The 15459-nt window shown below is 43.6% G+C and overlaps 1 protein-coding gene across 1 annotated transcript in view; it reads right to left on the reverse strand.

The window, feature by feature from the left end:
- Positions 1-15459, reverse strand: part of LOC135525530 (forkhead box protein N3-like) — a 134800-nt gene that overhangs the window by 50441 nt on the left and 68900 nt on the right. Inside the window, exon 4 of the mRNA XM_064953200.1 lies at positions 11767-11834. Coding sequence (XP_064809272.1) covers positions 11767-11834 — 68 coding nt within the window. The remainder of the gene's footprint in view (positions 1-11766; positions 11835-15459) is intronic.

Consider the following 15459-nt stretch of genomic DNA (forward strand, 5'->3'; position numbering starts at 1 on the left):
CTCTCTCTCTCTCTCTCTCTCTCTCTCTCTCTCTCTCTCTCTCTCTCTCCTCTGTCCTTTGACTTATCACCTGAATGTCTAATTGTGGAAGAAGGGAAGAGGAGAGTGGAGGAGAATGGAGATAAGGATGTGAAAAGGAGGGGAAAAGGATAACAGAGAGAGAAACAGCTCACTTGTTCTCTCTCTCTCTGTCTCTGACTCTCTCTCTCTCTCTCTCTCTCTCTCTCTCTCTCTCTCTCTCTGTCTCTCTCTCTCTGTCTCTGTCTCTGTCTCTGTCTCTGTCTCTCTCTCTCTCTCTCTCTCTCTCTCTCTCTGCATTATACATTTAATGTATATCTATGATATTTATTTACCAATAGAATATGATACGTCTATTCATAACTCCATCAGCAAGGATCCTAATCACTCTCATATCGTTATGTGAACATCACGAAGACAGGAAGGACAGGAAGAAATTTCATACAACTACAAGAAAACCCTTTAACTTTCTGCATCAGAGAAGTCAGGAGGCATTAAAGTGTGATGAGAAAAGTATCTCTGTCAGAATGTTTGGAAACAAGCCACTATGGTGGGTACGTTCCTACGGTACATGCTGTACTTAGTAATGGTTTGTTTTCGGCAGTGGGAGCTATAGAGAGGAAATCACTTCCTGATATGCTCTGTGTCCCCATAGGAGAGGGCTGTGGTATGGAAATCACTTCCTGATATGCTCTGTGTCCCCATAGGAGAGGGCTGTGGTATGGAAATCACTTCCTGATATGATCTGTGTCCCCATAGGAGAGGGCTGTGGTATGGAAATCACTTCCTGATATGCTCTGTGTCCCCATAGGAGAGGGCTGTGGTATGGAAATCACTTCCTGATATGCTCTGTGTCCCCATAGGAGAGGGCTGTGGTATGGAAATCACTTCCTGATATGCTTTGTGTCCCCAAAGGAGAGGGCTGTGGTATGGGAAATCACTTCCTGATATGATCTGTGTCCCCATAGGAGAGGGCTGTGGTATGGAAATCACTTCCTGATATGCTCTGTGGAGGGCTGTGGTATGGAAATCACTTCCTGATATGCTCTGTGTCCCCATAGGAGAGGGCTGTGGTATGGAAATCACTTCCTGATATGCTCTGTGTCCCCAAAGGAGAGGGCTGTGGTATGGAAATCACTTCCTGATATGCTCTGTGTCCCCATAGGAGAGGGCTGTGGTATGGAAATCACTTCCTGATATGCTCTGTGTCCCCATAGGAGAGGGCTGTGGTATGGAAATCACTTCCTGATATGCTCTGTGTCCCCATAGGAGAGGGCTGTGGTATGGAAAGTGATTCCAATGCTCTGTGTCCCCAAAGGAGAGGGCTGTGGTATGGAAATCACTTCCTGATATGCTCTGTGTCCCCAAAGGAGAGGACTGTGGTATGGAAATCACTTCCTGATATGATCTGTGTCCCCAAAGGAGAGGGCTGTGGTATGGAAATCACTTCCTGATATGCTCTGTGTCCCCATAGGAGAGGGCTGTGGTATGGAAAGTGATTCCACTGTGATATGCTCTGTGTCCCCATAGGAGAGGGCTGTGGTATGGAAAGTGATTCCACTGTGATATGCTCTGTGTCCCCAAAGGAGAGGGCTGTGGTATGGAAATCACTTCCTGATATGATCTGTGTCCCCATAGGAGAGGGCTGTGGTATGGAAATCACTTCCTGATATGCTCTGTGTCCCCATAGGAGAGGGCTGTGGTATGGAAAGTGATTCCACTGTGATATGCTCTGTGTCCCCAAAGGAGAGGGCTGTGGTATGGAAATCACTTCCTGATATGATCTGTGTCCCCATAGGAGAGGACTGTGGTATGGAAATCACTTCCTGATATGCTCTGTGTCCCCATAGGAGAGGGCTGTGGTATGGAAATCACTTCCTGATATGCTCTGTGTCCCCAAAGGAGAGGACTGTGGTATGGAAATCACTTCCTGATATGCTCTGTGTCCCCAAAGGGAGGAGTATGGAAATCACTTCCTGATATGCTCTGTGTCCCCAAAGGAGAGGGCTGTGGTATGGAAATCACTTCCTGATATGATCTGTGTCCCCATAGGAGAGGGCTGTGGTATGGAAATCACTTCCTGATATGCTCTGTGTCCCCAAAGGAGAGGACTGTGGTATGGAAATCACTTCCTGTGGTATGGAAATCACTTCCTGATATGCTCTGTGTCCCCATAGGAGAGGACTGTGGTATGGAAATCACTTCCTGATATGCTCTGTGTCCCCATAGGAGAGGGCTGTGGTATGGAAATCACTTCCTGATATGCTCTGTGTCCCCAAGGAGGAGATGGAAATCACTTCCTGATATGCTCTGTGTCCCCATAGGAGAGGGCTGTGGTATGGAAATCACTTCCTGATATGCTCTGTGTCCCCATAGGAGAGGACTGTGGTATGGAAATCACTTCCTGATATGCTCTGTCTCCCCATAGGAGAGGGCTGTGGTATGGAAATCACTTCCTGATATGCTCTGTGTCCCCATAGGAGAGGGCTGTGGTATGGAAATCACTTCCTGATATGCTCTGTGTCCCCATAGGAGAGGGCTGTGGTATGGAAATCACTTCCTGATATGCTCTGTGTCCCCATAGGAGAGGGCTGTGGTATGGAAATCACTTCCTGATATGCTCTGTGTCCCCATAAGGAGAGGACTGTGGTATGGAAAGTGATTCCACTGTGATATTCTGTGTCTTCAGTCCACTGCCATATATACAGTGCCTTGCGAAAGTATTCGGCCCCCTTGAACTTTGCGACCTTTTGACACATTTCAGGCTTCAAACATAAAGATATAAAACTGTATTTTTGTGTGAAGAATCAACAACAAGTGGGACACAATCATGAAGTGGAACGACATTTATTGGATATTTCAAACTTTTTTAACAAATCAAAAACTGAAAAATTGTGCGTGCAAAATTATTGAGCCCCTTTACTTTCAGTGCAGCAAACTCTCTCCAGAAGTTCAGTGAGGATCTCTGAATGATCCAATGTTGACCTAAATGACTAATGGTGATAAATACAATTTACCTGTGTGTAATCAAGTCTCCATATAAATGCAACTGCACTGTGATAGTCTCAGAGGTCCGATAAAAGCGCAGAGAGCATCATGAAGAACAAGGAACACACCAGGCAGGTCCGAGATACTGTTGTGAAGAAGTTTAAAGCCGGAATTGGATACAAAAGATTTCCCAAGCTTTAAACATCCCAAGGTGCACTGTGCAAGCGATAATATTGAAATGGAAGGAGTATCAGACCACTGCAAATCTACCAAGACCTGGCCGTCCCTCTAAATTTCAGCTCATACAAGGAGAAGACTGATCAGAGATGCAGCCAAGAGGCCCATGATCACTCTGGATGAACTGCAGAGATCTACACCTGAGGTGGGAGACTCTGTCCATAGGACAACAATCAGTCGTATATTGCACAAATCTGGCCTTTATGGAAGAGTGGCAAGAAGAAAGCCATTTCTTAAAGATATCCATAAAAAGTGTTGTTTAAAGTTTGCCACAAGCCACCTGGGAGACACACCAAACATGTGGAAGAAGGTGCTCTGGTCAGATGAAACCAAAATTGAACTTTTTGGCAACAATGCAAAACGTTATGTTTGGCGTAAAAGCAACACAGCTAATCACCCTGACCACGCCATCCCCACTGTCAAACATGGTGGTGGCAGCATCATGGTTTGGGCCTGTTTTTCTTCAGCAGGGACAGGGAAGATGGTTAAAATTGATGGGAAGATGGATGGAGCCAAATACAGGACCATTCTGGAAGAAAACCTGATGGAGTCTGCAAAAGACCTGAGACTGGGACGGAGATTTGTCTTCCAACAAGACAATGATCCAAAACATAAAGCAAAATCTACAATGGAATGGTTCAAAAATAAACATATCCAGGTGTTAGAATGGCCAAGTCAAAGTCCAGAACTGAATCCAATCGAGAATCTGTGGAAAGAACTGAAAACTGCTGTTCACAAATGCTCTCCATCCAACCTCACTGAGCTCGAGCTGTTTTGCAAGGAGGAATGGGAAAAAATTTCAGTCTCTCGATGTGCAAAACTGATAGAGACATACCCCAAGTGACTTACAGCTGTAATCGCAGCAAAAGGTGGCGCTACAAAGTATTAACTTAAGGGGGCTGAATAATTTTGCACACCCAATTTTTCAGTTTTTGATTTGTTAAAAAAGTTTGAAATATCCAATAAATGTCGTTCCACTTCATGATTGTGTCCAACTTGTTGATTCTTCACAAAAAATACAGTTTTATATCTTTATGTTTGAAGCCTGAAATGTGGCAAAAGGTCGCAAAGTTCAAGGGGGTTCAAGGGTGCTGCTGCTCCAGTTTCAACTGTTCTGCCTTATTATTATTGGACCATGCTGGTCATTTATGAACATTTGAACATCTTGGCCATGTTCTGTTATAATCTCCACCCGGCACAGCCAGAAGAAGACTGCCCACCCCACATAGCCTGGTTCCTCTCTAGGTTTCTTCCTAGGTTTTGGCCTTTCTAGGGAGTTTTTCCTAGCCAGTTTACAGGTAACAGGTAACAGGTAACGAGGTAACAGGTAACAAGTTTACTGGTAACGTTTGAGATATTTTGTAGTCTTGTTGCGCAAGTTGGAACCAGTGTTTTTCTGGATCAAATGCGAACGTCCCACCTCAACAACATCCAGTGAAATTGCAGAGCGCCAAATTCAAATACTATAAATATTTACCTTTTATAAAATCACAAGTGCAATACATGAAAATAAAACTTAACTTGTTGTTAATCCAGCCGCCGTGTTAGATTAAAAAAAAGCTTTACAGCGAAAGCAAACCATGTGATTATCTGAGGACACACATACCAACACATGAAAAACATATTTCAACCAGGCAGGTGCGACACAAAGATCAGAAATAATGATAAAATGCATGCCTTACATTTGAAGATCTTATTCTGTTGGCACCCCAAAATGTCCCAGAAACATCACAAATGGTCCTTTTCTTTGAAAAATTCCTTCTTTATATCCCCAAAATTTCCATTTATTTGGTGCGTTTGATTCAGAAAATACACAGGTTCCAACTCACCCAACATAACTACAAAGTATCTAATAAGTTACCTGTAAACTTGGTCCAAACATTTCAAACAACGTTCCTAATCCAACCTTGGATATCCTAAAACGTAAATAACTGATAAAATTGTAGACAGAATATACTGTGTTCAATAGCGGATAAAAACAACGTGGATCGAGCTCCAGTTCACGCGCGCCACACAGAACAGTTCACTTGGCTTGACACTCACAATGAACAGCCCTACTTCTTCATTTCTCAAAAGAAAAACATCAACCAATTTCTAAAGACTGTTGACATCTAGTGGAAGTCATAGGAACTGCAACCAGGTTCCTCATGAATATAGTTTCCCATAGAAACCCTAAACATTCCTGGGTGGTTTGTCCTCTGAGTTTTGCCTGCCAAATAAGTTTTGTTATACTCACAGACATAATTTTAACAATTTTAGAAACGTTAGAGTGTTTTCTATCTAAATCTACCAATTATATGCATATCCTACCTTCTGGGCCTGAGAAATAGGCAGTTGCTTTGGGCATGCTTTTCATCCGGGCGTGAAAATACTGCCACCTATCCCAATGAAGTAAATAAATGTATCGTGTAGTGTGTGTGTGGCAGGCTAACAACGATGGCAAATGACATTTGAGAGTGCGCTGACCCTCGTGCTACAGTATCACTATCCTGGATTACTGTACCCTAACCCCTTCTCCCCTATGCTCTCCATCACCTCTCCTCTCTCTGCTCCCTATATCCCCTCTCCTCCCTCTATCCCCTCTCCACCCTCTATCCCCTCTCCACCCTCTATCCCCTCTCCTCTCTTCTCTTTCCTCCCTCTATCCCCTCTCCTCCATCTATCCACTCTCTTCTCTCTCCTCATCCTCTTTCTCCACCCTCTACCCCCTCTCCTCTCTCCCTATCCCCTCTCCACTCTCTCCTCCCTCTCTTCTCTCCCTATCCCCTCTCCTCTCGCTCCTCCCTCTCCTCTCTCTCCTCCCTCTCCTCCCTCTCCTCCCTATATCCCCTCACCTCTCTCTCCTCCCTCTCCTCTCTCTCCTCTCTCTCCTCTCTCCCTATCCCCTCTCCTCCCTCTCCTCCCTCTCCTCTCTCTCCTCCCGCTATCCCCTGTCCCCTGTTTGAAAGTGATGGGTATAGCGCTAGACACTATCTCGCTGAGCCATTCCTAAGCAAGGCACGGCGCCACACCACAACACTTTGAACTGAAGAGGCGTAACTCGACAAGAAGAGCAGGGAGAGGAGAGAAGAGGAGAGAGGAGGGGAGAGTGAGTGATAGGGAGGGAGGGGAAGAAAGAGTGGGTGTATTTGTAGAGATGTTGGTAGGGTGTCAAGGGGGGGGGTTCCTAAAACCCTAAATGAATGGTGACCTGCAGGAGACTGGGACAGGGATGAGAGAGGCTGAATAACATCACACAGCAGATGGAGGGGTGTGTGTGTCATCGTAATAGTGGTTCAATAATATAAGGCTAGTTTCTCAGTCCCTCCAGGAAATCCCCAACACACTCAAGACCTGCTCAACGGGCAAGGCAACACACACATACACACATCAGTGAGCGTGCTTACTGGTGTCTATTCAATTTTGGGTTTTATTTTTAGATCAAGACGTGTGTGTGCACGCGCGTGTCTGTGTGGGCCTGTTCAGATCATGTTTCGTTTTGCTGCTTTCGACAGATGTTCCTCCCACACACAGTACCTGCCAATACAGGTGCACTATCCCCCCCCCCCTTCCCTCCCTCTCCAGGTAATACCAGGCTCTACAGCAGCAGAGTTCATACTAAACACTCCTCCCTCTAAGTGCCAGTCTTAGTATCAGTGGTGTGGAGAGGCTATCTGTCAGCTGTCTAAGGACTGCATGAACATCCAGTAACTCGCAGGTGCGAGAGAGAGAGACCGAGAGAGAGAGGCAGAGAGAGAGAGAGAGAGAGAGAGAGAGAGAGAGAGAGAGAGAGAGAGAGATAGATAGATAGATAGATAGATAATGAGAGAATAGATAGATAGATAGATAGATATATAGATAGATAGATAGATAGATAGATAGATAGATAGATAGATAGATAGATAGATAGATAGATAGATAGATAGATAGATAGATAATGAGAGAGGGAGAGAGAATGAGAGAGAGAGGGGGGATTAGAGGAAGTATGAGAGGTAGAACAATTTAGAGAGAGAGAGAGAGAGGGGGGGGGGGATTAGAGGAAGTATGAGAGGTAGAACAATTGAGAGAGAGGATTAAAGTTGATCAAGGCCTATAATTAACACATCTCACCAAGGATAATGGTATAATCTAGAAGATGATTAATTTTATCTCAAACACTCATCGCACTCTACTCCATGACATAAAAGCTTGGGGAAGATGTCTACTGACGTTTCGCAACCATGGCAACAATACTCCAGGTGGCCAGCGCTAACCATTACCATGGCAACATCCAGAAGGTGAAGCTCCATGTCTTCCTCACTGAGTGGGGGATTGAGTCAAATTAACTGACTGAGGGATTGAGTTCAGTTCACTGACCGACTGATTGAGTCCAGTTAACTGACCGACTGATTGAGTCCAGTTAACTGACTGGAGGATTTGGGTACAGTTAACCTCTTAAATCTATGGGGGTGCTATTTCATTTTTGGATGAAAAACGTTCCCGTTTTAAACAAGATATTTTGTCACAAAAAGATGCTTGACTATGCATATAATTGATAGAATTCGAAAGAAAACACTCTGACGTGTCCAGAAATACCAAGATATTCTCTGTGCGTGCCCTAGAACGTGAGCTTCAGGCAAAACCAAGATGAGATGGCATCCAGGAAATGACAAGGATTTTTGAGGCTCTGTTTTCCATTGTCTCCTTATATGGCTGTGAATGCGAGAGGAATGAGCCTGCCCTTTCTGTCGTTTCCCCAAGGTGTCTGCAGCATTGTGACGTATTTGTAGGCAGATCATTGGAAGATTGACCATAAGAGACCACATTTACCAGGTGTCCGCCCGGTGTCCTGCGCCGAAATTGGTGCGCAAAAGTCACCTGCCAGTATTTTTCCATGCGATACAGAGAGGAAAGCAAGCTTCCACGAACTGCATATCAATGAAGAGATATGTGAAAAAACAGCTTGAGGATTGATTCCAAACAACGTTTGCCATGTTTCAGTCGATATTATGTAGTTAATCCGGAAAAAGTTTTACGTTGTAGGTGACTGAATTTTCGGTTCGTTTCGGTAGCCAGACGCAATGTAGAAAACAGAACGATTTCTCCTACACACAGACGCTTTCAGGAAAACTGCGCATTTGGTATATAACTGAGAGTCTCCTCATTGAAAACATCAGAAGCTCTTCAAAGGTAAATTATTTTATTTATTTGGTTATCTGGTTTTTGTGAAAATGTTGCGTGCTAAATGCTACTCAAAATGCTATGCTAGCTTTGCATACTCTTACACAAATTAGTCAATTTCTATGGTTCAAAAGCATATTTTGAAAATATGAGATGACAGTGTTGTTAAGAAAAGGCTAAGCTTGAGAGCAGACGCATTATTTTCATTTTATTTGCGATTTTCAGAAATCGTTAACGTTGCGTTATGCTAATGAGCCTGAGGCTTTAGTCACAAACCCGGATCCGGGATGGGGAGTTTCAAGAAGTTAACTGACTGGGAGATTGAATCCAGTTAACTGACAGGGAGATTGAGTCCAGTTAACTGACTGGGAGATTGAGTCCAGTTAACTGACTGGGAGATTGAGTCCAGTTAACTGACTGGGAGATTGAATCCAGTTAACTGACTGGGAGATTGAGTCCAGTTAACTGACTGGGAGATTGAGTCCAGTTAACTGACTGGGAGATTGAATCCAGTTAACTGACTGGGAGATTGAGTCCAGTTAACTGACTGGGAGATTGAATCCAGTTAACTGACTGAGAGATTGAGTCCAGTTAACTGACTGAGAGATTGAGTCCAGTTAACTGACTGAGAGATTGAATCCAGTTAACTGACAGGGGGATTTGAATCCAGTTAACTGACAGGGGGCTGGAGTCCAGTTAACTTTGAGTCCAGTTAACTGACTGAGAGATTGAATCCAGTTAACTGACAGGGGGATTTGAGTCCAGTTAACTGACAGGGGGCTGGAGTCCAGTTAACTGACTGAGAAATTGAGTCCAGTTAACTGACTGAGAGATTGAGTCCAGTTAACTGACTGGGAGATTGAGTCCTGTTAACTGACTGGGAGATTGAGTCCAGTTAACTGACTGAGAGATTGAGTCCAGTTAACTGAATGCGAGATTGAGTCCAGTTAACTGACTGAGAGATTGAGTCCAGTTAACTGACTGGGAGATTGAGTCCAGTTAACTGACTGGGAGATTGAGTCCTGTTAACTGACTGGGAGATTGAGTCCAGTTAACTGACTGAGAGATTGAGTCCAGTTAACTGACTGAGAGATTGAGTCCAGTTAACTGACTGAGAGATTGAGTCCAGTTAACTGACTGGGAGATTGAGTCCAGTTAACTGACTGAGAGATTGAGTCCAGTTAACTGACTGAGAGATTGAGTCCAGTTAACTGACTGAGAGATTGAGTCCAGTTAACTGACTGGGAGATTGAGTCCAGTTAACTGACTGAGAGATTGAGTCCAGTTAACTGACTGAGATATTGAGTCCAGCACAGATTGAGTCCACTTAACTGACTGAGAGTGAAGCCCAAGAGGGAAGGATAGGACTGAGAGAGGGAGAGTTAACTGATGAGAGCTGAGTCCAGTTTGGGATTGAGTCCAGTTAACTGGGGAGTGAGTCCAGTTTTAAATAATAAATGAAACAGTTAATGATAAAAGTCCAGAAACTGACTGAACAGACATGTCAGATAACTGGACTGAGATCTTGAGTCCAGTTAACTGACTGAGAGATTGAGTCCAGTTAACTGACTGAGAGATTGAGTCCAGTTAACTGACTGAGAGATTGAGTCCAGTTAACTGACTGAGATCTCTGAGTCCAGTTAACTGACTGAGAGATTGAGTCCAGTTAACTGACTGAGAGATTGAGTCCAGTTAACTGACTGAGAGATTGAGTCCAGTTAACTGACTGGGAGATTGAGTCCAGTTAACTGACTGGGGGATTGAATCCAGTTAACTGACTGAGAGATTGAGTCCAGTTAACTGACTGGGAGATTGAGTCCAGTTAACTGACTGAGAGATTGAGTCCAGTTAACTGAAAGGAGGATTGAGTCCAGTTAACTGACTGAGAGATTGAGTCCAGTTAACTGACTGGGAGATTGAGTCCAGTTAACTGACTGGGGGATTGAATCCAGTTAACTGACTGAGAGATTGAGTCCAGTTAACTGACTGGGAGATTGAGTCCAGTTAACTGAAAGGAGGATTGAGTCCAGTTAACTGACTGAGAGATTGAGTCAGTTAACTGACTGAGATTGATCTCTCAGTCAGTTAACTGACTGGGAGATTGAGTCCAGTTAACTGACTGAGAGATTGAGTCCAGTTAACTGACTGAGAGATGGAGTCCAGTTAACTGACTGAGAGATTGAGTCCAGTTATCTGACATGTCTGTTCGTGTTTCTTGTTTTGTATTATTTTTCATTTATTATTTAAAACACTCACTCCCCGAACTTGCTTCCCAACTCTCAGCACACATCGTCACACTCTCCCTCTCCCTCCTATCCTTCCCTCTTGGGCTTCACAATAGCCATATTAAGGTCTCTGTGCATAACCATGTGCAGTAGCACTTGGAAAACCGGTCCACTGGTCAAGTGACAAAGGAACAATGCTGACTTATACACCAAACCCCTTCTCAATACCCAGAGCCATGGGAGGAGAGGGTGGAGAGAGGACGATCCATTCCATAGGATTACAGTAGAGCACGAAAGAAAGACAAGAGAAAGGAGAGGATGCTGGGATGTTGCCAGAATCCCTCTATAACCCCTCCCCCAAAAAATCCTGTCTGAATGAAAGAAAGACAAGAGAAAGGAGAGGATGCTGGGATGTTGCCAGAATCCCTCTATAACCCCTCCCCCCCAAAAAATACTGTCTGAATGAAAGAAAGACAAGAGAAAGGAGAGGATGCTGGGATGTTGCCAGAATCCCTCTATAACCCCTCCCCCCCAAAAAATACTGTCTGAATGAAAGAAAGACAAGAGAAAGGAGAGGATGCTGGGATGTTGCCAGAATCCCTCTATAACCCCCCCTCCCCCCCAAAAAATACTGTCTGAATGAAAGAAAGACAAGAGAAAGGAGAGGATGCTGGGATGTTGCCAGAATCCCTCTATAACCCCCCCTCCCCCCAAAAAAATACTGTCTGAATGAAAGAAAGACAAGAGAAAGGAGAGGATGCTGGGATGTTGCCAGAATCCCTCTATAACCCCCCCTCCCCCCCAAAAATAATGTCTGAATGAAAGAAAGAGAGGGAGAGGAGCAGACACAGAAAGGAGCCTTTAGTCTACGAGACATTATGCTTTATTAGAGCAGAACCAATTCTATATCGACATCCTTGAGTTAAGGCTATTTTCATCTATCCCAGGTATCTGAAGGGAGGGATGGTTTAAGATATCTAAAGAGCATATGCAAATGAGTCAACATCTCCACTTCGGCAGCTTTGAGGTGAATTAGAAACGTGGAAGGAGGGAGGTTTCAGTTCACCCTTGTGCACTAAGGGGTGAGGGGTGAGGAAAGGACATGGAAGAGGGGGTAGTGAGAAAATACGGTACAATATTAAAGTCTGTGCGACGGTACCTTGTAGGAGGACTCCTCCATGTCTTCTGAAGAAGGGACTCCCTGGCCATAGGGGAGGACTGGACATGCTGCAGAAAACAGACAGAAATCACCACAGAAAGCACGAGTAAGGCATGTTTCAAATCAAACACCTTTATGTGTCCCCAGGAGTGACCAATAATGACTAGTTAAAGCTGCTGCTGTCCTCATATAACACTACCACCAGTTAGTTAATCACTACTGCTAGCTCCCTCACAATGACAACCCTGTACAATGTTCCACTGGAGAAGCATTTCTCCAGATGCAGAACATAGCAAGGGGGTTTCAACAAGTCAATTACACTGCGGACTGTGGTCTCCTAACCACATGAGCAGTCATCGAAAAACACATGCGCCTGCACACACACACACACACGCATGAACACGGACAGACACCACTTTGCTCTGAGAGAGTGTGTGGGTGTGTGATAACAGTTATCAGAGTCTCCTAATGCCTTTATCTGTACAGCGGGAGGGGATAAGGACTCACTCAGCTCTCTCTTTCTGTCCTACTCCCTCAAACACTTTCCCTATAGTATCTCTCTCTCTCTTTCTCTCTGTCCTACTCCCTCAAACACTTTCCCTATAGTATCTCTCTCTGTCTCTCGCTTTGTAACCTCTCTCCATCTCATTCGACTGTTGCTCTGTCCCCTCAGAATTCAATTCAATTCAAAGGGCTTAATTGGCAAGGGAAACACATGTTTATATTGCCAAAGCAAGTGAAATGGACAACAAACGAAGGGAAATAAACAATCAGAAATTAACAGTAAACTTTACACTCACAAAATACATTTTAAATATGTTAAATAAATATGTTAAATATGTTAAATAAATATTATGGGCTGTATTTACAATGGTGTTTGTTCTTCACTGGTTGCCCTTTTCTTGTGGCAACAGGTCACACATCTTGCTGCTGTGGTGGCACACTGTGGTATTTCACCTAACAGACAGAGTTGAAGTCGGAAGTTTACAAAAACCTTAGCCAAATACATTTAAACTCTGATTTTCACAATTCTTGACATTTAATCCAAGTAAAATGTCCCTGTTTTAGGTCAGTTAGGATCACCACTTTATTTTAAGAATGTGAAATGTCAGAATAATAGTCGAGAGAATGATTTATTTCAGCTTTTATTTCTTTCATCACATTCCCAGTAGGTCAGAAGTTTAAATACACTCAATTAGTATTTGGTAGCATTGCCTCTAAATTGTTTAACTTGGGTCAAATGTTTCAGGTCGCCTTTCACAAGCTTCCCACAATAAATTGGGTGCATTTAGGCCCATTCCTCCTGACAGAGCTGGTGTAACTGAGTTGGGTTTATAGGCATCCTTTCCTTGCTTGCACACGCTTTTTCAGTTCTGCCCACACATTTTCTATAGGATTGAGGTCAGGACTTTGTGATGGCCACTCCAATACCTTGACTTTGTTGTCCTTAAGCCATTTTGCCACAATTTTGGAAGTATGCTTGGGATCATTGGGGTGGCAGGTAGTCTAGTGGTTAGAGCGTTGGACTTGTAACCAATGGTCATTATGGCCAACTACACTATTTTTGATTAATCATACCAGAGGACATTTCTCCAAAAAGTACGATCTTTGTCCCCATGTGCAGTTGCAAACCGTAGTCTCGCTTTTTTATGGTGGTTTTGGAGCATTGGCTTCTTCCTTGCTGAGCGACCATTCAGGTCATGTTGATAGGACTCATTTTACTGTGGATATAGATACTTTTGTACCTGTTTCCTCCAGCATCTTCACAGGGTCCTTTGCTGTTGTTCTGGGATTGATTTGCACCTTTCATACCAAAGTACGTTCATCTCCTTCCTGAGCGGTATGATGGCTGCATGGTCCCATGGTGTTTATACTTGCGTACTATTGTTTGTACAGATGAACGTGGTACCTTGATGTGGAGGTCTACAATTAGTTTTCTGAGGTCTTAGCTGATTTTTTTTCGATTTCCCCATGATGTCAAGCAAAGGGGCACTGAGTTTGAAGGTAGGCCTTGAAATACATCCACAGGTACACCTCCAATTGACTCAAATTATGTCAATTAGTCTAGCAGAAAATTCTAAAGCCATTGACATTTTCTGCAACTTTCCAAGCTGTTTAAAGGCACAGTCAACTTAGTGTATGTAAACTTCTGACCCACTGGAATTGTGATACAGGGAATTATAAATTAAATAATCTGTCTGTAAACAATTGTTGTAAAAATAACTTGTGTCATGCACAAAGTAGATGCCCTAACTGACTTGCCAAAACTATAGTTTGTTAACAAGACATTTGTGGAGTGGTTGAAAAACGAGTTTTAATGACTCCAACCTAAGGTTATGTAAACTTCCGACTTCAACTTATTGGGAGTTTATCAAGATTGGATTTGTTTTGAAATTCTTTGTGGATCTGTGTAATCTGAGGTAAATATGTGTCTCAAATATGGACATACATTTCTCAGTAGGTTAGGAAGTACAGCTCAGTTTCCACCTCATTTCGTGGGCACTGGGTACAAAGAGATTTGTTATGGAAGGTTTGAGAATCACTTCCTTTTAGGTGGTAGTAGAATTTAAATGCTCTTTTCTGGATTTTGATCATTTGCGGGTATCGTCCTAATTCTGCTCTACATGCATTATTTGGTGTTTTACGTTGCACATGGAGGATGTTTTAGCAGAATTCCGCATGCAGATTCTCAGTATGGTTTTTGTCCCATCTTGGTTGGTGAGTGAACACCAGAACTCACAACCATAAAGGGCAATGTGTTATGTAACTGATTCAAGCATTTTTAGTCAGATCTAATTGGGATGTCAAATTTCATGTTCACCTTTATTTAAGCGGGTAGGCTAGTTGAGAACAAGTTCTCATTTTCAACTGCGATCTGGCCAAGATAAATCAACGCAGTTCGACACATACAACAACACAGAGTTACACATGGAATAAACAAACATACAATCAATAATACAGTAGAAAAATCTATATACAGCATGTGGAAATGAGGTAGGATAAGAAAGGTAAGGCCATAAATAGGCCATGGTGGCAAAGTAATTACAATGTAGCAATTAAACACTGGAATGGTAGGATGTGCGGAAGATGACTGTGCAAGTTGAGATACTGGGGATGAGGTAGATTGGATGGGCTATTTACAGATGAGCTACGTACAGGTGCAGTGATCTGTGAAGACCCTTCGTTGACAGCTAAGTTACCTGTGGCTCTGATGTGTAGGCCGAGGTAGGTATAGTTTGTATTGTGTGCTCTAGGGGCAAGAGGGTGGAGAAGGAATTTGTATTTGTGATCCTTGCAACTGGACCTTTTCTGGAACACCAATATTTTTGTCTTACTGAGATTTACTGTCAGGACCCAAGCATGACAGAATATGTGCAGAAGATCTAGGTGGTGCTGTAGGCCCTCCTTGGTTGGTGACAGAAGATCATCAGCAAACAGTAGACATTTGACTTCAGATTCTAGTAGGGTGAGGCCGGGTGCTGCAGTGCCCTCGCCAATTCTTTGATAGAAATGCGGAAGAAGGCGGGGCACAATCTGCATCCCTGTCCACCCCCTGGACATAAGGACATTTTAACCACACACTTGTTGTTTGTGTATATGGATTTTTGTTATTATTCTCTCTCTCTCTCTCTCTCTCTCTGTCTCTCTCTCTCTCTCTCTCTCTCTCTCTCTCTGTCTCTGTCTCTGTCTCTG

This window comes from Oncorhynchus masou, chromosome 32 (assembly GCF_036934945.1).
Source record: "Oncorhynchus masou masou isolate Uvic2021 chromosome 32, UVic_Omas_1.1, whole genome shotgun sequence".
Classification (NCBI taxonomy): domain Eukaryota; kingdom Metazoa; phylum Chordata; class Actinopteri; order Salmoniformes; family Salmonidae; genus Oncorhynchus; species Oncorhynchus masou.